Genomic DNA, 22,086 nt, shown 5'->3' with positions numbered 1-22,086 from the left:
ACTATGGCAAACACACCCTGAGCTTCTCACAAATATAATTTATAAAATAGGACAAACCACACAGTTTAAGGCATTGTATTAAAATATATTGATTACCAAGACACAAGTTTTAGAGTGTGGCTTCTGAAATTAACCAAAACTTTGACGTCTGGTACTGTAGCATGGAGTAATAGCCCATGAGGTAGCCAATGCATCTATGTGTCCATCAGAAACCTTTCAATGGGCTGGAAACACTGGATGCACAGCAGACCAATATGTGTGCCGCAACAGAGGAAGTGCCTGCGTGAAACATTCTAACCCGTGAAAAATACCTGTCATCTTAAAACTTGTGCCCTTACAGATGCTGTGCCAGAATTTGCTAATACCAGAAAATTCCCATGCACACATGTTTCTGCCATTATACATCATTATATAAGTGAGTGACTACAAAATATCACAATTTGCTGTGCTCAGTAATATCAAGGTGTTCCCTATTTATTCGATGCTGCTTATAACAAAGTCCAACTTCAAAAAGCAGTTTATTATTTATTTTTTATTTTTCATGAAAATGTACAGTTATTTATTAGCACAATTAATATTACCTTTACCAATAACTTAGCCTAAAGAGTTATAGACCCGCCATGATAAGTAGAAGGTGTGCTCTTTCTTTGATTTCCTGAAAATTTAAGTATTGGCCTCCACTATCTTGAAGACAGCAGGACTAGTGCCCCTAAGACTGCAAACTAAGAATTATAAAAAAGAAAAAGAAAGAGCCTTCCTTTCCCATCTATGCAGAAACATCCCGGCCACAACACTGCTCCAATTGAGACTCACCTCTTTTAAGAACACCGCTTCATACTTTGCTAGCCGCCCACAGATCTTCTCCCTTAGCTATTACTCGTTGACTTTACGCTTGTCTGACCATGTACAGTGCTCCGCTGCCTTTTAGTTGGTTTGGGCTTTAGAAATACCATAAACATACCTACATACAGGGTATGGAAGTCAAGTCTATGGAAAATGGGAGATTCTGCAGTGATTGGTCCTTGTTCAAAGTTCAGGATGCAAGGATCCAATACCATAACATGATAACATTGAAGCCTTCCTGATTCTTCCTGTGATAGTGTTTTATGTGAGTTACTGTCCCCAGTTTTTGATTCAATACATTATTCAAGAAGTCAAGCTATTAGGGGTGATGATCTGTATAATTTGCCTGTAGCAGACCTCAAAAATAACCTACAATGGTGGGCAGAACAATTGTCTCTGTTTTTATGAATTTACTATAGATAGGTGTTCTTCCAGATGTGTTATGAGAAACTTGGATTAATCCCTTACACAAAAAAGCAAACACTAGTGATCTGGACAATAATCTTATTTTATATGTGTGGTATCAGAAATCTTCCGTACACTTCTGTTGTTGTGGTTAAAAGACTGGATTAGTTGTAATAATATCCTCACAATACGGCAGGATGGATTTAGGGAAAAACGCTCTACTACTGACTATGGTTTTCCATTAGGGAGAGTTGCTCAATGATCAACAGATTTGGTAGGTCCAAAGAAGAATATGACAAGGTTCAAAATCATGCCTTGGTCCACCCTACTTTTATTTACCTTTTTGGAAACAGTATGATGCACCTTGAAGATTGAAATTGACTTGTGCATTATTTTGTCTTTGGAATAGACAAAAGCATTGACTGCACTGCAGAGATCTAGCTCTTGGGATGGTGGCCTCTCTCAAATGTTCTGTTATCTTATGTTGAAAGTCATTCACATCGTCTTATACCTGAATGTAAGTACTGTGATGATCTTGTAGTCATGGACAACAGCTCGCTGGCCCCCTAGCGGGCTGCAAAGGAAGTTACTAGCCATAGCGCAACTTCATTCACATATTGCCTCATGGGTGTACAGCACACTTGTATTTTAATCTTACTTTGCTTGAAATCAAGTAAATGTACTTGCCATTATTTGCATAAGGTCATGGTCCTCGAGGAAAGTGTACTCCATATAACACGGCTCAGAACAGTCCTTTGTGGGCTCACACTTACTACTGTCTCTCTTGCAGGCTTCAGTTGTTGTTATTTATGAAGTCTGCTGCTCATGCAACTAAAACATTAACTATCAATGTGGAGAAACCACAATTTTTTAGTTTTTAGCAGAAAGCAAAACATGTTGTCTAGCTCTTAGTCATACAACAGTAGAAAACTGAAGATGGTGACTCAGTGTCCATATTGACGGGTTAAACTGCATTGACGACCTACTGTCCTTGAAAATAATTTATTTTCACATAAACAAACTGATAAATATAAAAATCTGTCTCTATTTTGAACCTTGTCCTTGTGGCATAAGACCACGGGAGCAAAAGCATCATTCAGATGTGGCGATAGCACTAAGACAACTTTTGTTGGAGGTAAGAAATTAGGGGTGAGAAAGGATTTAATTCATTGTGCAGTACTTCAGAAGATTAGTATTGGAAGATTTGAAGATATAAGTTGGGTGATATCTTATGAATGATATATATATAAATATATTGTATTTAGTTTTACCGATCTTTTGTTTATGTTTGTCTTTAATTTTTCATGTTGAAATTTCGTTCTGAATATGTTTGGTAAGCTTTTGTCTGAATGAACACAATTTAATAATAAAAAACAATCTTTAACATTCACAAGATTGATTTTGAGGTTTTCTCAAAATGCTCACTCTAATAACACAGTAAGATTAAAGTGATGTAAGTTGTATAGCCTCATTAACATCTCTTTAGCTGTAATTAATCCCCTTTTCTGAAAGACCCATCCTACGACACAGGCCTTTGGGTTTCCTCTTAAAATGGGCAATTCATGGAAATCTTGGCTTTCTTTTTTACATGATAAAGTAGATCAAAGAATAAAAGAGGACTCTCTTTAATGTGCTTCCTGAATGTGAAATTGATGTCATTTTCCTGCATTCACAGAGAGAGGGACTGGATCTGACTCTGGTGGATTATTTAAATCTTGTGCTTAGAAAGGGATGAACCCTACCCGGGCAAGTGCTGCCTGTGGAACGAGGGCCAAAGGTCTTCACCGATAGGGCGGGATTCCCAGGAACCTTCTGTAAACAGCTGATGTGGGACCAGAGTGACCTGAACCAGGTCAACACTCCTGAGCACAGACCAGCGGTCAAGGCTATCCTCCTCTGTTGGCCACGGGCCACGTGTGACCGGTGTTGGGGCAGCCTTCCATCAGCCCATGCTTACAGTGTTATTAACTGTGGGTCTGTGAGGTGTCAGGCATTAATGGCCTCATTCTGAGTGTCCTGGACCCAGATGCACACTTGTGGATCCCGGTAACTCCCTGATGGCATCACTAGCAGGTATTCTGAGGTGAACCCTGAGATATGAAGAACTGCTGGTTGAATGTGTACATTTGCATCCAAATCACAATCATTCTCCATTCCTCCCTATAACTTTCCTGGAGTTCTCAGCTGTTTTGAATACCCAAAAGCTCCTGGAAAAGCAGGTCAGGTCCAACTGGTTCATGATGTTTCCACGGACCATGTAATTCTGATAGATTTTGTAACTCTCATGAAGTGTGCCCTAAGTCTGCTAGATAGGTGTTTTACACAACTAGCTCAGTAGGCCATTGGACCCTGGGGTATTTTCTAGCTGTAAAGCTTTGATCCCCTGTTCAATTGTCATATCTGCTTCTATGCTTTACCGGTCCGGGAGGCATCACAGATGGACATTCGCTAAGAAAGCCTGAATTTCCTCTTCCCAGATCCACCTTCTGAGGTATTGAAATATTTCAGAATTATTTCAACAATATACATTCTCTCTACTTTTCTCCCCAGTGGGTTTTTTATTCCAAGCTCCCATCTCATGCTTTCACCTCTTTTGTCTAACGAGGTCAGTAATTTGCCAGTTTTACAACCTATTATATTTAGCATTTTGTTGTGTTGCCACAAATTGATTTCTAGCCTCATTTCCGATGAGTGCCTCATACTCCTGCTATTTCAGATTAAGCCGATGTTGTAGTTCACCAACATCAATATGTATAAGGCATTGTTGGATGATGTCAGTCTCTTTTCTAGTGGCTTCTTTACATCTCTTTTTTTTTGTCCATCTATTTTTGTGTCCTCTGATCACAGCCTTATATGCTTCCCATAGCTCAATTTCAGAACCTACAGTCATTTCATTTTTAATAAAATAGTTCTCCACTTTCAGTTGTAACTCATCTACCACTTGCTTTCTTTTAAGATATCCAATTTGCATCCCTGGTAATCCGTCACTCTACTTTTACCTACATCTGCTTCTAATGATGAAATATTGGAGATGCCCCAGGCAAAGTATTTTACATTATTAGATCTTTTTACGTTCATTGCTTATGTAATGAGATAATCTATCCTCCAGTAGGAGCCATAAGCCCTAGAGTAAATAAACTGCCTCTCTTTTGGGTGATTTTGTTCCTACACATCTGCCTGGCCAAAGGCATCCAAATGAGTTTCCCGGCCGTATGGACGGCCTCATTCTTAGTCCATTCTGAGAGTAATCTCCTCCATTATCAGTATTCCTTCCAGTAGTTGAAGTGGAGTCGGCCGGGAAGAGCAGACACACAGTAGATGTAATAGATGACATAGACCCTTGACCATTGTTTGACTACACGGCCATCCCCCTCCGCCCAGGGGGTGAAATGTACCGAGTACAAGGCTACCTTTGGATAGGCAAGTATACACAATGGAGTAGGTGAGGATTAATCACAAAAAGGGATTCATTTCTCTTTTCCATGCCTCCTCCTGAGGTGGTGTGTAGGCATGGCACATATCAACCACTCTCTTAAAAATTGTCTCAGGCAGAGGGATACCTTCATGTTTATTGTGTAGTGGGAGAGTACCCAACTTATCTAGGATTACAGAAGCCTAGATGGGAGGATAGCAGAACAAACCAAGACTCATACCCTCATTCCACATTCTGGCCACCACTGCGTAGCAGCCCTGCAGATCAACATGTGATTGCTCTATGACCGTGGAGGGGGTGGCAATATTGCGATGAGTATCGCCACCACTCCAGAATTCATGTTCTTCCCAAGGACTAGAGCAATCAAAAGTCTGGTAATATTTACCTGTAAGATGGGTCTCCTGCTGGAGAGTCATGTCTGGGGAGCGGGGGTGGGGCGGCGGAGTGCCTTTTTAACAATTGGTGTAAAATCCCTGTCTTCATTTTGATCCCCAGTTTGTTCATGTTCCATGAAAGAACTGTCATGTTCCCTTGCAATTGGATCTCGCTGTTAATTACTGCCAGGGAATCCAATGCACATGACCGTGGAAGGCGTTTCCCTCCTTTGCTCCACGTCTACTGCACATATCGGCAGTGCTGTTCCATGAATATCACAGTTGTGTGAAATGACCAATGCACTGCAGGTTCTTAACTATCCACCTCCCTAATTCACGGTCAGCCCGTCGCCCCATATTTCCCATACCAGTTCCTAACCACTAGTGTTGGCTATCAGAGTATGTAAGTGTAGCTAAGCGAGTATTCACCTCTATTGCAAGTATCTTGGCATCATCTTTGCTGGCATGCTTTAACTTCAGTACATCCAAAGACTGTATTATTGGCTGATTTCCGTGACCCACACTTCTACACCCTAGTTCTTCTCTGTTGGAAATGTGCCTTTCTGCAGCATCACCCCAGATTTTGTTTTCCTTTGTACTGAACCCTATTTTTTCTGGCTAATAGACCTCCGTGTACTTTCCCCTTGCTAGTCGGTGGTAAAATGCTTAGGCTCCAGCTTTCAACATGATGAAATCATCATACCTCTAGGCATATTTAATTTACCTCTAAGTCCCTAGCATAGGATGTCCATATTCTGGTATACATGTGGCATCTGCATAGTTTAGTTTAAAGCCCTGAGGGCGAGGTCAGGCCTAGCTAAGATCAGAGGTGGATTGCCGATCCCTGGGGACACTGCCTGTTGTTGGTATGGTGATGACAGGAAGGGAGGCAATGATAGGACCTGTGTTCTGCCAGAGAGGTGTGCCTATTCATGTTATCTATACATTTGTCCTGTATTGTTTAGCCTTTTGAGCAGTCATTTGCATTCTACAGAGTCCAAAGATGCTGAAAGCTTCAGTAGAGTTCCAGCAGCGATCCAATCAGAATCAACTAGGTTCTTGGCGTTGTCTAAGACATCAACGACTGCTGATTCAATGCCTCTTCCCAGTCTAAAACCTTCCTGTTGCTCACAGAGAATGTGTTTTTTTCTAAACAGATTCATAAACTGGACGAATAAGGTTTTTTCAAGCAGGTTCCCCAGAAAAGATCCATTTGATATAGTTCTGTAATTTGTTGGGTCATCTGGGTTCAAACTTTGCTTCTTGAAAATTGGTCTGATCTCAGACATGTTTAGTTCTCTGTGGAATCCTGCTGATGTCAAAGAGGCATGCATGATTGCTTGGGTGGTCTGGACGCAGAGGTTGCTTTGTGAATGTTCTTAAATATATATTGCTTCATGGATTGCCAGGAAATCTAGACATATGTGATTACTCACTTCTTGCTCACCAGCAGTGGCCCAAAAGATGCATCCAACCTGCTGCACAGTTTTTTTTCTCCATGAAATTCTCAGACCTCAGTGAGATAAGACTAAGCTGTCAGAAGTTCAGAGAATCAATACAAAAAGGGGAACCAATTCTGGACGTTATTTAGCGGGGTCCAGTGTACATGTCCAATCAACCATAAACAGCAGAAGGTACAAAGTTCCCCGAAGAATAGAAAAGAAATTGTGTATGTTGTACAGAGGTAGAGCAAAGACAGGGAACAAGAAGTTCCCTTGTTGGAACTAGAAGGCCTCACACACGCAGCGAGCTAGATGTCATGCTTCATCATTGGCCTCCTGCTCCTCGTCAGACTGGCGCTGCAATGTCTGACGGGCGCCTAATAGGCGCTCTTTGTCGGAGTTCTTTTGTTCCAGCCAATGGTTGTGTGCGTGTGAGGGGTCAAGTGAAGGTGTAGTCGTGAGGGGATTGTGATTAAAAAAGGTAAGTCAGTTCACAAGGACATTTATTCGTGTGGCTAACTCCCTTGATTAAAACGGTGGGAGGGGAGATAGAGACTGTAAGGGGCTCAGCGGACTACCTCGGACCCTCTGGTCAGGACGACATGTTTCTTGCCCAAATGGCAATTCCTCAGGACCTCAAGTGCTCAGTACTACACAGTGATAAAAAGAACAATAAAAAAAAAAGGAAAATACAACCTCTCTGGGTCTGTAAGGGGGCAGGCCAAGAGGTCCTGCAGTAGTGTGGCTACCGTAGGAGCGCCATGCGTGTGGGTAGGTTCACAAGCCCTGGCTGCACGCAATGGAGGTACCATACCGTACTGGGCTGCCCCATGGGAACAGACTGCGGGGCCCATTAGGGACACCCTTAGGGTCAAGGGGGGTATCCTGAAAGAAGAAATAAGACACACGTGGGAAGGAGTAATGAGATGCTGGCTGGGGAAGGACCATGACTGGTGCCAGAGGGCTCACTGAGGAGAAAATCATACCCAGAAGGATCTCTCTCAGAACATTGTTGATTAGACCCATGCCGGGCAGAAAGACCAAGAGGTCAGAGGTGAAGAGGTCAGGGTGCTAGCTCAAGTAGAACTGAATAGGGTGCACAGTGAAGAAGGGAATCCAAAGGCACAGCACTTTGCTCAATTGTAAAACTTTCAAAGGAAACTTTGAAACTACTTACCCCTGGGATTGCTGATCTGTTCTACAGGGGTGAGCTCTCCATGTCAATTTCAGGATCAATGTAAGACAGATGGGGAAAGGCAGCCTGAATTGAACTAGTCTTTCTTCCTCCTCTCCTACAGGACTGATAGTGAATTCTGTGAATCCTGGGATCGTGAGGACGGAAGTGATGCGGAATTACTCCTGGATCCTCCGCCTTCTCTTTCACGCGATTGGTTTACTCTTCTTCAAGGTGAGCGGGGCTGTGGGCGTAGGTGTGCAGCAATGGTCAGGGGGACGGGTTCATGTGTCAGTGGCTAATAATTACACTGCGCCTTGCAAAAAGAGCTCGCGTTCAACAGGGGTTCAACTCCTGATGTCAATGCCGGACTGGCCATACCGGGCATCGGGCATTTCACAGGGAGGCTGGAGGGGTGGGGGCCGGTTTTGGTTCTGGAGGCTGGGTTTGTTACTGGGGGCTAGTTTTGTTTCAGGGGGGCTGGTTTTGTTACTGGGGGGGCGGTTTTGTTTCTGGGGGGTGGGCTGTTACTGGGGGAATCCACTCAGCACTCACCTTCGATCCAGCCTCCCTGTGCTTTAAATATGTTATGGTTTTAAAAGCACCTGATACAGCGTTCATTGTATATCCAGAAGGTTTCAATAAAAGTGTCAACATATCTCTGGTGTTTACTCTTCCTGCTGGAGAGAGCTGGAGTTTTGTCTAGTGACTATTTTGACTAATGGACATCAGCGTTAAGTGCACTAGTACCTCTTACTGATGGAATACATCCTTGCAGGGGAACTTACCACAGTACCTGGGGACATATTTACAAACCCCTACAACGTCACTTTTAGTGACGTTGTGATGGCGATAGAAGCTTCGCCTTATTTACAAGGCAGTGTTAAGCCACTAAAAGTGGCTACCACTAAAAGTGGCTTAACGCTGCCTTGTAAATTAGGCACCCTTTCACGCTACACTTAGCGTGAAAGGGGTGTGCAATGGGTGTTGTGATGGGTGTTCCACTGCAACTCCCATTGATTTTGACGCTGCCCCCAAATTACAAGGGTAGCGTAGATAGGAGGCAGCGCCAAAAATAAGACCAGAGAAACCTGGTCTTAAACAGGCGGAACGAGGAGAAATGCTTTATTTCTCCTCGTTTTTGCGGTTTACATGTCTGCCGCCTTGAGCACACTTGGAAACAGCAAAATGCCAATGATTCTTAATGTGCAGGAAGGTCCCCCTTACGGCACATAAACAATAACTTTAATAAAAGGCTGTTTTGCAACTTCTATGTGTTCTGCATTAGGCAGCACACTTAGAAGTTACAAAACAGCTTTTAAAGATTGTTTATGTGCAGGAAGGGGCACCATCCTGACATAATCAATCTTCCCCTCAACACCGGCACGCTTGCACTATGGTGCAAGGCTGCCTGCGTTGTCGTTAGGCAGCTGAATATAGCGCCAGGACAGGGGGATGTTTAGGGAGGGCTCTTTAAGCCAAAATGGTTTCAGTAACGGGTTCACATTATACATTTTACTAAATGGTTACTACACGGTTACAAATATTTGGATCAAAAGCCAATGCATGTTTTGCTGAAGACCAACTAGTAGCATCAGTTCTTGTATGAAAGAATTTGATAGAGTAACCAACAGCAGCATTCATCAACCCAGAACCCTATATATGTGTCTATAAAATTGTGGAAGGAATAGAAAAGTGGATATACAGCAGGCAAATATTGGGGTGTAGTGGCCCTCTGAGTAAATGCAGTTGAGAAATGACAACCGGTTTAAATTCAGTGTCGGATTTTAATGCCGTCACTGATCCGGTGCCAGGCAAGCAAACATTGTGCACTACTAACAATCTGATGCTGCACATGCCAGTCTGCCAGGGGTGCTGCCTAATTATACTGGAGAACTTCTCAGAATGCAGCTGGTCAGGGTGATCAGTGTTCCTGAACCTGGTCAGTGTTGACCATTGTGACAGGAGACCAAGGGCCAGATGTAGGTAGGCGTTTACCGGGTGGTAACGGCCGAATTCGGCCGTTACCGATCCGGTAAGAGCAATTTGACATGTAGGTCTCTGTATTTTACAGACTCGGTAAATTTACCGATAGGTAAATTTACCGAGTATGTAAAATACCGAGTCGGTATCATTACGGATTCCGGTAAATTGGTATGTAGGTGGGACTCTTCTGAGTCCCACAAGCAGTACAAAATCGGTATTTTACCATCAAATACTACTTGATGGTAAAATACCGTTTCTGGTGTGCATGCACATGTGTGCATGCACACCTATGCCATATGACAGGCAGACCTGCCCTTAGGGCAGGTATGCCTGCCACATGGCACCCGAGCCTCTTTTGGGGGTGCCAGAGGGTGTCAAAGTGACACCCCCTGCACCCTTGTGACAGTCGGTATTTTCCGATGTGGTAAATACCGACCGGTAAATGCCCAATCAATCCTATGGGCTTCAAAGCCCATAGGAATGAATGGGCATTAACTGGTCGGTATTTCCCGCATCGGAAAATACCGACTGTTTCCGATTCGGTAATTGCACATCTGCATTTACCTACATCTCGGTACTTTTATTTTCCGACCTCTGAAATACCGAGTCGGTATGACTCGGTATTTAAGAGGTCGGAAAATAAAATTTACCTACATCTGGCCCTAGGTCCCTTCAGTTCACCTCCAGTCAATACTGGCCAGTCTCCACAGCGCAGTCATGTCCAGTTCAAACCCAGAAGCTCTGGGCGACACTGGCGCAAGTCGTTATAGTTTAAAACCAGACTCCTTGACAGACCCCGTCGGAGCCAGGCTACTGAGGAAATCCCCTCTCCTTTGTTCCCCCATTGACCAGTATGTCAATAATATATCTACTAGGGATGCTCAAGTCTCTTAAAGAGGACCTGGTGAATCCTCTAAGTCAAAACATTTTGGGTTTTTATTGGAATTTGGCGGATGTGGATCATCCGCCAAAGGTTAGCGGCTGTCTTGCCCACCCTATTGAGAGCGCATCCTGGCGGAACACTCTAAGTAGGGCCCGTTTGAGGCGGATACAACCAGCGTAAAATCTGCACAACTGTTCCAGATAACTCAACCAATAGTGAGTGGGCAGCCATCTTTAATCTGTATTGAATGGTCATGAGGTTTGTCAACAATTGGGTCTGGCTTTAGACCCGCACTCCTGCGTTTCTGGGATTTCAGAATTGAGCTCTAGTAGTTAACTAAAATACACAACTAGATTACACCAATCCACTCAATCCAGTACATTGTTAACACCTGGTAGACAGATTGTGAATGGCCCAATGGGCATCCAGTGGGGGGCAGGTAGACTCATTTTCCTGGTGAAAACTTTAAGGACAGTTCTCTATACTCAAATACCAAAGGCTGAACTCAGGTAATTGTATCCAAGTAGGTTTAACGCAGTTTGGGAATATGAGACCCTACTGAATGGAGAAGCTTGTAATGTAAAGCAGGTTTGTAGGGCACACTGTCACCTGGGGGTGGAGGGTGGCATCCTGGCACTGAGGAGATGTGAGTCTCACCACACTTGGGGCCCGATGTAGCTTTTCCCCATCGGATGACGTTTTTTGATGTTGTGATTGATAGTGAATAACTGGTTCATTTGAATGAGAGCGTGTGAATAACTGTTAGAATGAAAGAATGAAATGTCATGTTTTTATTGTTCTAATTGTATTCGGGCTGATGGTATTCAAGCTCCCATCATTTAAAGAATTTTTGTACTCTAGAAGCTGAGCTTTATCAAATAGGGTCTCAATAATTTTATCACAAATGATTGACTTAAAATACATTTTTCAAAATAATTCAGCCTCTCTGTGGGTGTTCTTGGTTGATTTTCATTGTTTCATTTTTTATCCTTTGGGGAAGCTCCCTCTCATGTTTATTCAGGTAATTCGGATTTACCTACTCTTAAATAGCGAATCATACCGGTATTTCAGAGTAGGTAAATTGGAAGGAGGCAGATGTAGGTAATTTTCATTTTCCAATTACCGAATCTGTAAGATTCGGTATTTACCAAATCGGTAAATACCGAATCGGTATTTCCCATTGATTCCTATGGGCCTTCAAGGCCATAGGAATCAATGGGAAATACCGATTCGGTAAATACTGAATCCTGGCAGGGCACTTTGACACCCTGTAGCACCCTAATTGCAGGCTTGTGTGCCATGTGGCACACATACATGCCCTAAGGGCATGTCTGTGTGTCACATGGCATAGGTGTACATGCACAGATGTGCATGTACACTGGAATTCGGTATTTTACCACCCAATAGGATTGGGTGGTAAAATAAGAATTCCTAAGGGCCATTGGCACTGCAAACTGTGCTACCTACATCTGGAATTACCGATTCGGTAAATATACTGAGTCGGTATTTTACCAAATCTGTAAATTTACCGAATCAGTAAATTTACAGATTCGGTGAAATTCGGGCCCACTACATCTCAAAAACCAATTACCGGTCGGTAACGGCCGAATTCGGCCGTTACCGACCGGTAAGTGGCGACCTACATCTGGCCCTTAGTGCCTAGTCAGACTACTCGAAAAGCCAGGACTTCAGCTTCTTGCAGAAGGCAAGAATTGAGGAAGTGGCTCTTATGTGTAGACTCAAGCCATTCCATGCTTTAGGTTTGATGTAGGGGAAGTCTGGACCCCTAGATCTGGTTTTCCGTATGCATAGGATCTGTGCAAGTAGAAGTCCGGACAAACAAAGGTGCCTGAAAGGTTTGTGAAAGCAGATGTGATTGTTGAGGTATGCTGGGCCAGTGTTAGTTATGTAGGGCCTTAAAAGTGTGGATAAGGAGTTTGAGTTTTGCTTGTTTGTGAATGGGGAGCCAATGGAGCTGCTTCAGGTGTGGTGTAATGTGCGTGCAGTGTGGGAGGTTGTGAGTGATTCTTGCCACGAGTTCTGAATGGTCTGCAGTCTTATGGTGGTTTTTTGCTGATCGCGGCAGAGAGGGTGTTCCGATATTCCAGCTTGCTTGTGACAAGGGCATGCGTAACAGTTTTTGGGATGCTAATTTTGAGCTATTTGAAAATCTTACCCGCCATCTTCAGGGTATGGAAGCACGAGGCAGTGACGACATTGACTTGAGCAGTCATGTTGAGTTTGCTGTCAATGACAATTCTGAGGATCTTGGTGAGAGTGGGTGTTGCAGTGCTTAATTTGTAAAAAAAAAAGTGCCAGGGCCCAAGGAGGCCACTGTAGCATCCACCACTTACAGGTTCTGTAGAAGCTGTCAAATACTAGTATCAACACCACATATTATCCCTCACACTCCTACAAAAGTGACAATTTGGACTATACCACGTAAACTAAAGCTAGGTGCATAGCTTGGGCACGCTGGTATTATAATTTTCAATTTATATTAGATTATTAAACACTCAGCTCCTGTGCCCTTTTAAAAATAAGTTGGCATGCCAACATGTGGCTGGTTGTCATGAATATGTGTTGTGTTAAGCAATAAGTGCTAGTGCCAAACATTAGAAAACACCAGTATGAATTAAGCTCCAGAGTGTCGGCACTAGCTCTGTTGTCCATCAGGTGGACTCCTACAGTGAAAATCACGATTTCTGCATTGTCGGTTTTCAGCTTCAGTCAGTTGGTTTTCATTCAGTGGGTAGAATCAGTCATGTGGGCACTTGAACTTGATCCGGGTTCTGGACGTCTTGTCCATGAGAGAGAGAATGAGTTGTGCGTTGTCTGTGTAGTAAAGGATGTTGATATCATGAGAGCAAATTATTTTGGATAAAGGGAACTTGTATGCATGGAAGAGGGTCGGGCCCAAGCGGGATCTTTGTGAGACTCCACAGATGTGTTTGCGGGTGAGCAAGGTGTGCAGTGCCAGGCAGACTGACTAGGTTCTTCCAGTCAGTAAGGAGCAGATCTATCGAAATGCGTGTCCTTGAATACCAATGTCGTGCAGGTATTGGATGAGGATAGGGTGGACAACCATATCCAATGCTGCGGAGAGGTCCAGGAGGTTGAGGACCGCCGTGTGCCCTCCATCCAGAGTCATGCAGATGTCATCTGTGGTGGCGATGAGGGCAGTTTTGGTACTGGGCCTGAGTCTGAAGTTAGACTGGGTGGTGTTGAGAAGTTGATGGTCGATGAGGCATTTAGCGAGGTATCTGTTGTTGAATTTTTTCTAAAACTCTAGGCTGGGAATGGTAGCGGGGATATCACTTTGTAGCTGGCAAGCGTTGAAGGGTTCACAGAGAGTTTCTTCATCAGTGGCAGGACAGTTGCATTTCAAAGCATCTGGTCATAGATAAGGTGGAGACGTTCAAAGTGGGTGCAAAAGCTTGCATACTTTGTAACTTTAACAAATACATCTCACAAATGGCACTATTATATTTATGTGCATCATCAGCATTATGCAAGGTAGGGCATGCCAGGGGTTTCACACTGCAGGCTCTTTGTAAATCACCTTTTGCCTATACAGTTCAGGTTAACTGTTGTTACAGAAGATAAATTGAACCTGTGGTGCATATTTATGATGAAATAAACACACAAGACACCCTTTTCTTGGAGAAAATTACTGCAGGTTTAATTGCCTACCGTAATATGCCAACATGGTGGGTTAGCTTACGGGCAATCCAAGGCAGGCAGCCCCTCTGCTGCCTGCCCACCTGATGAGCCAAATTGCACTGTGGCACTAACCAATCCGTGTATTTACCTTTCAGGCTCTGGATCGCAACTCCACCTGCAACACAAAATAACAAGTTAACAGCCTCTCCCACCCCCAAGGCAGGCAGCCCCTCTGCTGCCTACCCACCTGATGAGCCAAATTACACTGTGGCACTAACCAATCCGTGTGTTTACCCTTCAGCCTCTGGATCGCAACTCCGCCTGAAACACAAAATAACAAGTTAACAGCCTCTCCCACCCCACCCCCTGTAAATACGCCGGGTAAGCGATAGGGAGGGAAACGGCATGAAGGATAAGCAACAAAGAGAGCGCCAGGTGGGCAGGAAAGGTACTTATACTTGGCTCCCCGCCCACCAGCGCGCCACAAATGATGCAGGTGCGCTGGACCCATAGGGGGTCCCTACAACACTAGACTGTTGCTGTGTGCCATCATGTGGCACTAAGGCAGCCCCCCTCCTTTGGGGGCCCCTGTGTGGGCCTCAGTTAGCTACATTGTGCCAATATGGGCAACACACTCCCCATCACACATACAGCATTCTCCTGATGAAATAAACACACAAGACACCTTTTTCGTGGAAAAATTGCTGCAGGTTTATTTGCATACCGAAATATGCCAGCATGGTGGGTCAGCTTACGGGCGATCCAAGGACAGGCAGTCCCTCAGCTGCCTGCCCATCTGATGAACCAAAGTGCACCATGGCACTAACCAATCTGTGCATACCAATTCCGGGGGAGGGTTTACCCCTTCCCTCCTGTGGACCGGCAGTCCACCCATCTACTCACGCCCCTTGAGGGGGGCGGAGCGTATCCAGGCAGCCCCCAGTTGCTCAGGTTTACAACTGCTCGTAGGACTAGCAGGGCACCATCGTTCCTCCAGGGTCCAACGTGAGGACCACTTGGGGATATGTTATGTTATGTTATGTTACGCAAACTTCTATAGCGCACAGCTGCCTCAGCAAAGGGGCGTCCCGGCGCTTAGGATAGGCAGAAGCAACATAACACTACGCAGAGCGACAAAGAAGGCAGACAGGAAGGATCCTAGCACTCAGAGGGGAACAGAAAAGTTTTAATCGCCTTCCTAAACTTAAATAAATCATTACAAGAACGAATATGGCAAGGGAGAGAGTTCCAGAGTTTTGCAGCCAAAACACGGAAAGATTGTCCACCTACTCGACAGAGCTTGAAGCGGGGGACAACAAACAAATTCTGCCCCAAGGACCTCAGAGAGCGGGACGGAATGTAAGGGATGAGAAAGTCCTCGAGAATCCGAGGAGAAGACATTTTCAAAATTTTAAAGGAGAGACATAGAGTCTTAAAGTCAATCCTTTGCCTAATCGGTAACCAATGAAGTGCACCAATTGTACCTTTTGCGGAACAGAACCTTGGTAAGCCTACCAAGGCCCTGGCAACAGCGTTCTGTACACGTTGAAGCCGGGAGATTTCCGCTTGATTAATCCCTAACAAAGGGGAACCAGCACATGCTGATTAGTGACGCTGTCACGGGCCTTTCGGCCGCTGGCCCCCATAAGCTGGGGAGAGAAACCCCCTCCAAGCCTTGGTTCAACGCAGAGCTGAGGGATCTCAAACACTCTTGTAAGGTCTTGGAGAGAATATGGAGGGCCAGTGGCTATTGTTCTAGGGCCAAACAGACTCTTAGGGGCAAACAGAAACTGTATTATTCAGCCATCTCCGTGACAAAAAGCACCTATTTTGCCATGCGCATTGACAGGACTAACAATAATGCGAAGGAAATCTTTCCTATTGTGCAGAGCTTTGTGGCGCCGCGTGCACAGGAGATAGGGGCCACGCCCTCAGTTATATGGGCAAATACTTTGTCCAATCATTTTAGGGAGAAAATCAGGGATATCCAAGATTCCTTTCCAAAAAACCTGACGCCTCCCCGGCCCCAGCGGCAGCTTAGTGTGGCGAAGGACCTAGATCATTCCCTTTCGGCCTTTTGCCCCATTGACCTCTTGGCCTCTCGCAAAATCCTTGGGGCATTGAAATCTGGTTCCCCCAATGATCCTTGCGCGGCTCGGCTGTTGGCCGACCTAGCCGACACGGTCAATCTGGAAGTTAATACTCTGATCAATCAGTCGCTTCGCGAGGCATATGTCCCGCTTGCTTGGAAGCAGGCCCTTTTACTTCCATTACTTAAGAAGCCCACCCTGGACCCCTCGCTTCCCGGTAATTACAGACCCATTTCGCTTTTGCCTAGTCTGGCCAAGGTCTGTGAAAAGGCGGTCACCTTGCAGTTAACCAACTACGTGACGATGTCGGGCGCGCTACATCCTGCACAATCAGGGTTCCGGGCCGCCCACAGTACAGAGTCGGCACTGTTGGAGGTTGCTGAGTCTATCAGGGACTGTTTGGATGCCGGCGGGAGAGCAGCTCTGGTGATGCTGGATCTCTCGGCGGCATTCGACACGGTTCCCCACTCCCTCCTCCTGGATCGACTTACTGACATCGGCATTGCGGGTTCAGGGTGGAGCTGGCTGCAATCCTTTTTGGAGGATAGGTCGCAGCAAGTCTGGCTCCCTCCGTTTGCCTCGTCCCCCTCCCCTCTCTCCACTGGTGAACCTCAGGGCTCCTCCCTTAGCCCCCTTTTGTTTAACATCTTTGTGACTCCCCTGGTTTATCTGGCGGAGTCACTGGGGCTAGGGTGATGGCCTACGCGGATGACACGCAGTTATTGTTTACCTGGAGAAGGTGCGAGGACTCGGTCGACACGGCTCAGCGCTGTCTTACTGCGGCGTTTCGCTGGTTGGCCAATGCACAACCTAAGTGCAATGAGGAAAAGTCGGAGGTGCTCCTGTTTGGAGCTTTTCCTGCGGGTTTTCGTTCCGGACTGTGGCCTACTGATTTTCCACCTCCACTATCAGACAAGGGCCTTGCAAAAAACCTGGGTGTCTGGTTCGAGGAAAATTTGAATTTCGCGACACATGTCAAAAAACTGATAGCGACTTGTTTTGGCATACTTAAAACCTTGCGTAAATTCCTCCCCCTTCTCCCGGATGAGGCTAAAGAAACTGTAGTCCGAGCATTGATCCTCTCCCGGCTGGACTACTCCAAAGCGCTTTTAGTGGGATGTCCAGGCTATCTGATAAAAAAATTACAGGTAGTCCAAAATGCGGCTGTGCGCCTCCTACGTGGTTTTTCTTCTAGGCAGAGCGTGCGGGTCCTTCTCCGCCACCTTCACTGGCTCCCTGTCGAGGCCCGTTTGAAATTTAAAATGCTGGTGATTGTCCACCGGGCCTTGTATGATTTGGGCCCACTATATCTACAGAAGCGCTTTTCTTTTTATGTTCCTTTTCGGACCTTGCGGTCTTCGGACCAACTTCTTATTCAGAACCCACGCTTTTTACACCAGAGGCTTGGGGGCTTCTCTTTCACCCGTAAGGCTGGTTTAGCTTGGAATGAGCTTCCTCTTGCCCTTAGGAGGATTGCGGATCCGGCTGTCTTTAAAAAGAACCTAAAAACATTACTATTTTAAGCTTATTTTTCTGTTCAGTTGGTAGTGGGGGTTTAGGGTAGCAGCGCCGGGATACTCTGAGTAGCTGAGCGCTTTAGAAATGCAGCATAACATAACATAACATAACATAATCAAGTCGGGACAAGATGGTTGCCTGAATGACCAACTGCCTAGTAGGGGCATCAAAGAATTTTAATACGGTCGCTGCTACTCTCTTTGTGTGGCCACAGAAGGAGAGGGTCGGATCCAGCCAGACACCTAGGTTTTTTACCTCCAGCTTCGGGATTGGAGTGACGCCTAACTCTGGAGGCCACCAGTCATCGCCCCAAAGGTTGCTCAGCTTGCCCACATTCAGAACCTCTGTCTTCTTAGCATTAAGCTGAAGACAATTAGTTGTCATCCAGCCAGCCACCGCCAAGAGACCATTACGGAACCTCAGGGCATCAAGGTCAGAGTTCCCACTAAGAGCAACCGCCAGCTGCGTGTCATCGGCGTATGAGACAACTGTCATACCCCAGAGCTTGGCGACAGCAGCCAGCGGCTGCACATAAAGATTAAAAAGTGTGGGACTCAGAGCGGAACCCTGAGGCACCCCTAATTCCAAGGGGAAAGGCTTCGATTCAAAAGGCATGATGGCAACCCTAAAAGAGCGATTATCCAGAAAGGATCGAGACCAGTCAAGAGCCAAGCCGGAAACACCTGCGTCTCCCAGCCGCTGCAGCAATATCGGGTGGGAGACTGTGTTAAACGCGGCACTTTGCACCCTTGTTGTGCTCCTGAAGAGGGTACCCATATGTACCTTTCAGCCTCTGGATTGCCCTGTAACTCTGCCACAGCTCTGGGTGTGGCCACCGTCACAACCAGGGCCCCCCACCAAGGTAGGTATTCTTACCTACATCTCGCTGACCTATTTGTTGGCTTTTCCAATGCTTTTTCCCAATGCTGCTCAGCAACAAGAACAACTTTTTTGCCGATGCTGTGAACCATATGGAAAAAGCACAATGTCTTGAATGAACATGCGTCATGGCACGTGCATGTATTTGCTTCATGAGGTTAGTGCTCCGGTGGCCCAGAGCGATGATATATGCACATGTGTGTATATGACAAGATCACATAATCCTTGAGCGGTAAATAAAAAATCTATTTAAATGTATGCAAAAAAGCATATTGCCAAAGAAATGGCCTGGCAATAAAAGGCAGATCGGGGACTTTTGAAAAAAGGTCAAAAGAAAGTTTCTTTATTTAAATACTTGAAGAACATTTGGGATAAGTGAATGCAGGGCGAAGCAAACAGGGCTGGGATGGTGGGGGGGGCAGCAGAGACCCCTGAGGCGAGGAAGGGGAATGGCATGCAAAGTTGGGGTCCAATGGAAGAGCAAGGTGGGGGATAAAGGAACAAACATGACAGAGGGGTATTTGATACGGGAAAGTAGCACCCAAGGGAGAGAGCCATAGCGCGTGTTCCCTTAAGGAGTCTGGACATCCGACCCTTCCCTCTCAGGCTTTCTACCAGTGGTAAGCAGGGACACGCCTTTTAACACGGTGCCTGTTCCCTTATGGAGTCTGGATACTTGACTCATCCCTGCTAGGCCTTCTATGGGTGGCAGCAAGGGACGTGCTTCTTAACACTGTGCCTGTTCCCTTAAGGAGTCTGAACACTTGACCCATCCCTGCGAGGCCTTCCACGGGTGGAAGCAAGGGACACGCTTCTTAATGCTGTGCCTGTTCCCTTAAGAAGTCTGAACACTTGACCCATCCCTGCGAGGCCTTCTATGGGTGGAAGCAAGGGACATGCTTCTTAACGCTGTGCCTGTTCCCTTAAGGAGTCTGAACACTTGACCCATCCCTGCGAGGCCTTCTATGGGTGGAAGCAAGGTAAACGCTTCTTAATGCTGTGCCTGTTCCCTTAAGGAGTCTGAACACTTGACCCATCCCTGCGAGGCCTTCCATGGGTGGAAGCAAGGGACATGCTTCTTGATGGTGTGCCTGTTCCCTTAAGGAGTCTGAACACTTGACCCATCCCTGCGAGGCCTTCTATGGGTGGAAGCAAGGGACATGCTTCTTGATGGTGTGCCTGTTCCCTTAAGGAGTCTGAACACTTGACCCATCCCTTTGTGGACTTCTACCAGCAGTAAGGAGGGGCACACCTCTTAACACTGTGTCTGTTCCATTAAGGAGTCTAAACACTTGACCCATCCCTGCGAGGCCTTGTATGGGTGGAAGCAAGGGACACGCTTCTTAATGCTGTGCCTGTTCCCTTAAGGAGTCTGAACACTTGACCCATCCCTCCGAGGCCTTCTATGGGTGGTAAGCAGGGACACGCCTCTTAACACTGTGTCTGTTCCCTTAAAGAGTCTGAACACATGACCCATCCCTGCGAGGCCTTCTTTGGGTGGAAGCAAGGTACATGCTTCTTAATGCTGTGCTTGTTCCCTTAAAGAGTCTGAACACATGACCCATCCCTGCGAGGCCTTCTTTGGGTGGAAGCAAGGTACACGCTTCTTAATGCTGTGCCTGTTCCCTAAAGGAGTCTGAACACTTGACCCATCCCTCCGAGGCCTTCTATGGGTGGTAAGCAGGGACACGCCTCTTAACACTGTGCCTGTTCCCTTAAGGAGTCTGAACACATGACCCATCCCTGCGAGGCCTTCTATGGGTGGAAGCAAGGTACACGCTTCTTAATGCTGTGCCTGTTCCCTAAAGGAGTCTGAACACTTGACCCATCCCTGCGAGGCCTTCCACGGGTGGAAGCAAGGTACACGCTTCTTAATGCTGTGCCTGTTCCCTTAAGGAGTCTGAACACTTGACCCATCCCTCCGAGGCCTTCTATGGGTGGTAAGCAGGGACACGCTTCTTAATGCTGTGCCTGTTCCCTTAAGGAGTCTGAACACCCGACCCATCCCTCTCAGGCCTTCTACCAGTGGTTGGCAGGGGCACGCTTCTTAATGCTGTGCCTGTTCCCTTAAGAAGTCTGGACACCCGACCCATCCCTTTGAGACCTTCTACCAGCAGTAAGCAGGGGCACACCTCTTAACACTGTGTCTGTTCCCTTAAGGAGTCTGAACACTTGACCCATCCCTGCGAGGCCTTCTATGGGTGGAAGCAAGGGGCATGCTTCTTAATGCTGTGCCTGTTCCCTTAAGGAGTCTGGACACCCGACCCATCCCTTTGAGACCTTCTACCAGCAGTAAGCAGAGTCACGCCTCTTAACACTGTGTCTGTTCCTTTAAGGAGTCTCAATACCTGACCCATCCCTGCAAGGCCTTTTGTAGCTGGTAGGTAGGGACAAGCCTCCTAACACTGTGCCTCTTTTCTTAAGGAGTTTGGACACATGATTAATCCCAGTGAGGCCTTCTGTAGCTGGTAGGTAGGGACAAGCCTCCTAACACTGTGCCTGTTCCCTTCAGGAGTCTGAACACCTCACCCATCTCTGCGAGGCCTTCTGCGGGTGGTAGGTGGGGTCACGCCTCCTAACACTGTGCCTGTTTCCTTAAGGAGTCTGGACACGTGACACATCACTGAGAGTCCTTCAGTAGCTGGTAGCTAGGGACTCGCCTCCTAACACTGTGCCTGTTCCCTTGGGGAGTCTGGACACCTGACCCATCACTGCGAGGCCTTCTAGGGGTGGCAGCCAGGGACACGCCTCCTAACAAGCTTACATTTACCTTTGAACTTTGACCTGCAGTGGAGGTGTGACCTCACACTTGGCGCTCTGGGCTCTGCTGATGCGTCCATCACCGCGGACTTTGTACGCCCGTGCCTTGGAATGAAGCCAAAAACATGATCACCCCTCGCTGCACTTTACACGTTACTGTTGTTTTATACACGTCACGTCTGACGTGTTCACACAGCGCATACAGCGCCAATAACAACACTGTTTAACACTGATCTACGCACGCGGATCCATTGCGGATTTTAACCGAAGTGCACATATATTGCTCTAAAGCCAATGCATCTTTGCACTAATTTTTCTGCAAACCAACTGGTGCCAAATATTAATAATCCACTGATCAGACAGTGAAAATATTTTTCGTTTATATAGCACGTGCAGACAAATCCACGTGCTCTGTGCTGACTGTCTCCATAATTTGGAATAACAGGGAGTTGGATTTTGTTTACTCAGAATGCATATAATGAATTACTTCAACTATGCACTACTTGGCAGGAAAAACTCACTGAATTATCTTAACTAATTCCACGATTGAAAATTAGGGGCTGAGATTTTAACTGGAGATGTGGGGTAAACCCAGAGTGGATGATGGATGGATTTATGGATGCTGCAAAGAAAGCT

General features: G+C 46.2%; 1 protein-coding gene across 2 annotated transcripts in view; it reads left to right on the top strand.

Annotated features, from left to right (window-relative positions):
- LOC147725631 (retinol dehydrogenase 12-like) overlaps positions 1–22,086 on the top strand; it is a 112,320-nt gene that overhangs the window by 81,096 nt on the left and 9,138 nt on the right. For both annotated transcript variants that reach the window (XR_015309796.1, XM_086964324.1), the window contains exon 5: positions 7,796–7,905. Coding sequence is in view for 1 of the 2 variants with exons in the window: in XM_086964324.1 (XP_086820450.1) it covers positions 7,796–7,905 (110 nt within the window). In the remaining variant the exon portion in view is untranslated. The remainder of the gene's footprint in view (positions 1–7,795; positions 7,906–22,086) is intronic.

The sequence above is a fragment of the Lissotriton vulgaris genome, chromosome 3_2 (genome assembly GCF_964263255.1).
Source record: "Lissotriton vulgaris chromosome 3_2, aLisVul1.2, whole genome shotgun sequence".
Taxonomy (NCBI): Eukaryota; Metazoa; Chordata; class Amphibia; order Caudata; family Salamandridae; genus Lissotriton; species Lissotriton vulgaris.
Note: the sequence above shows the minus strand (reverse complement) of the source record. Positions and strands in the feature narration are given on the sequence as shown.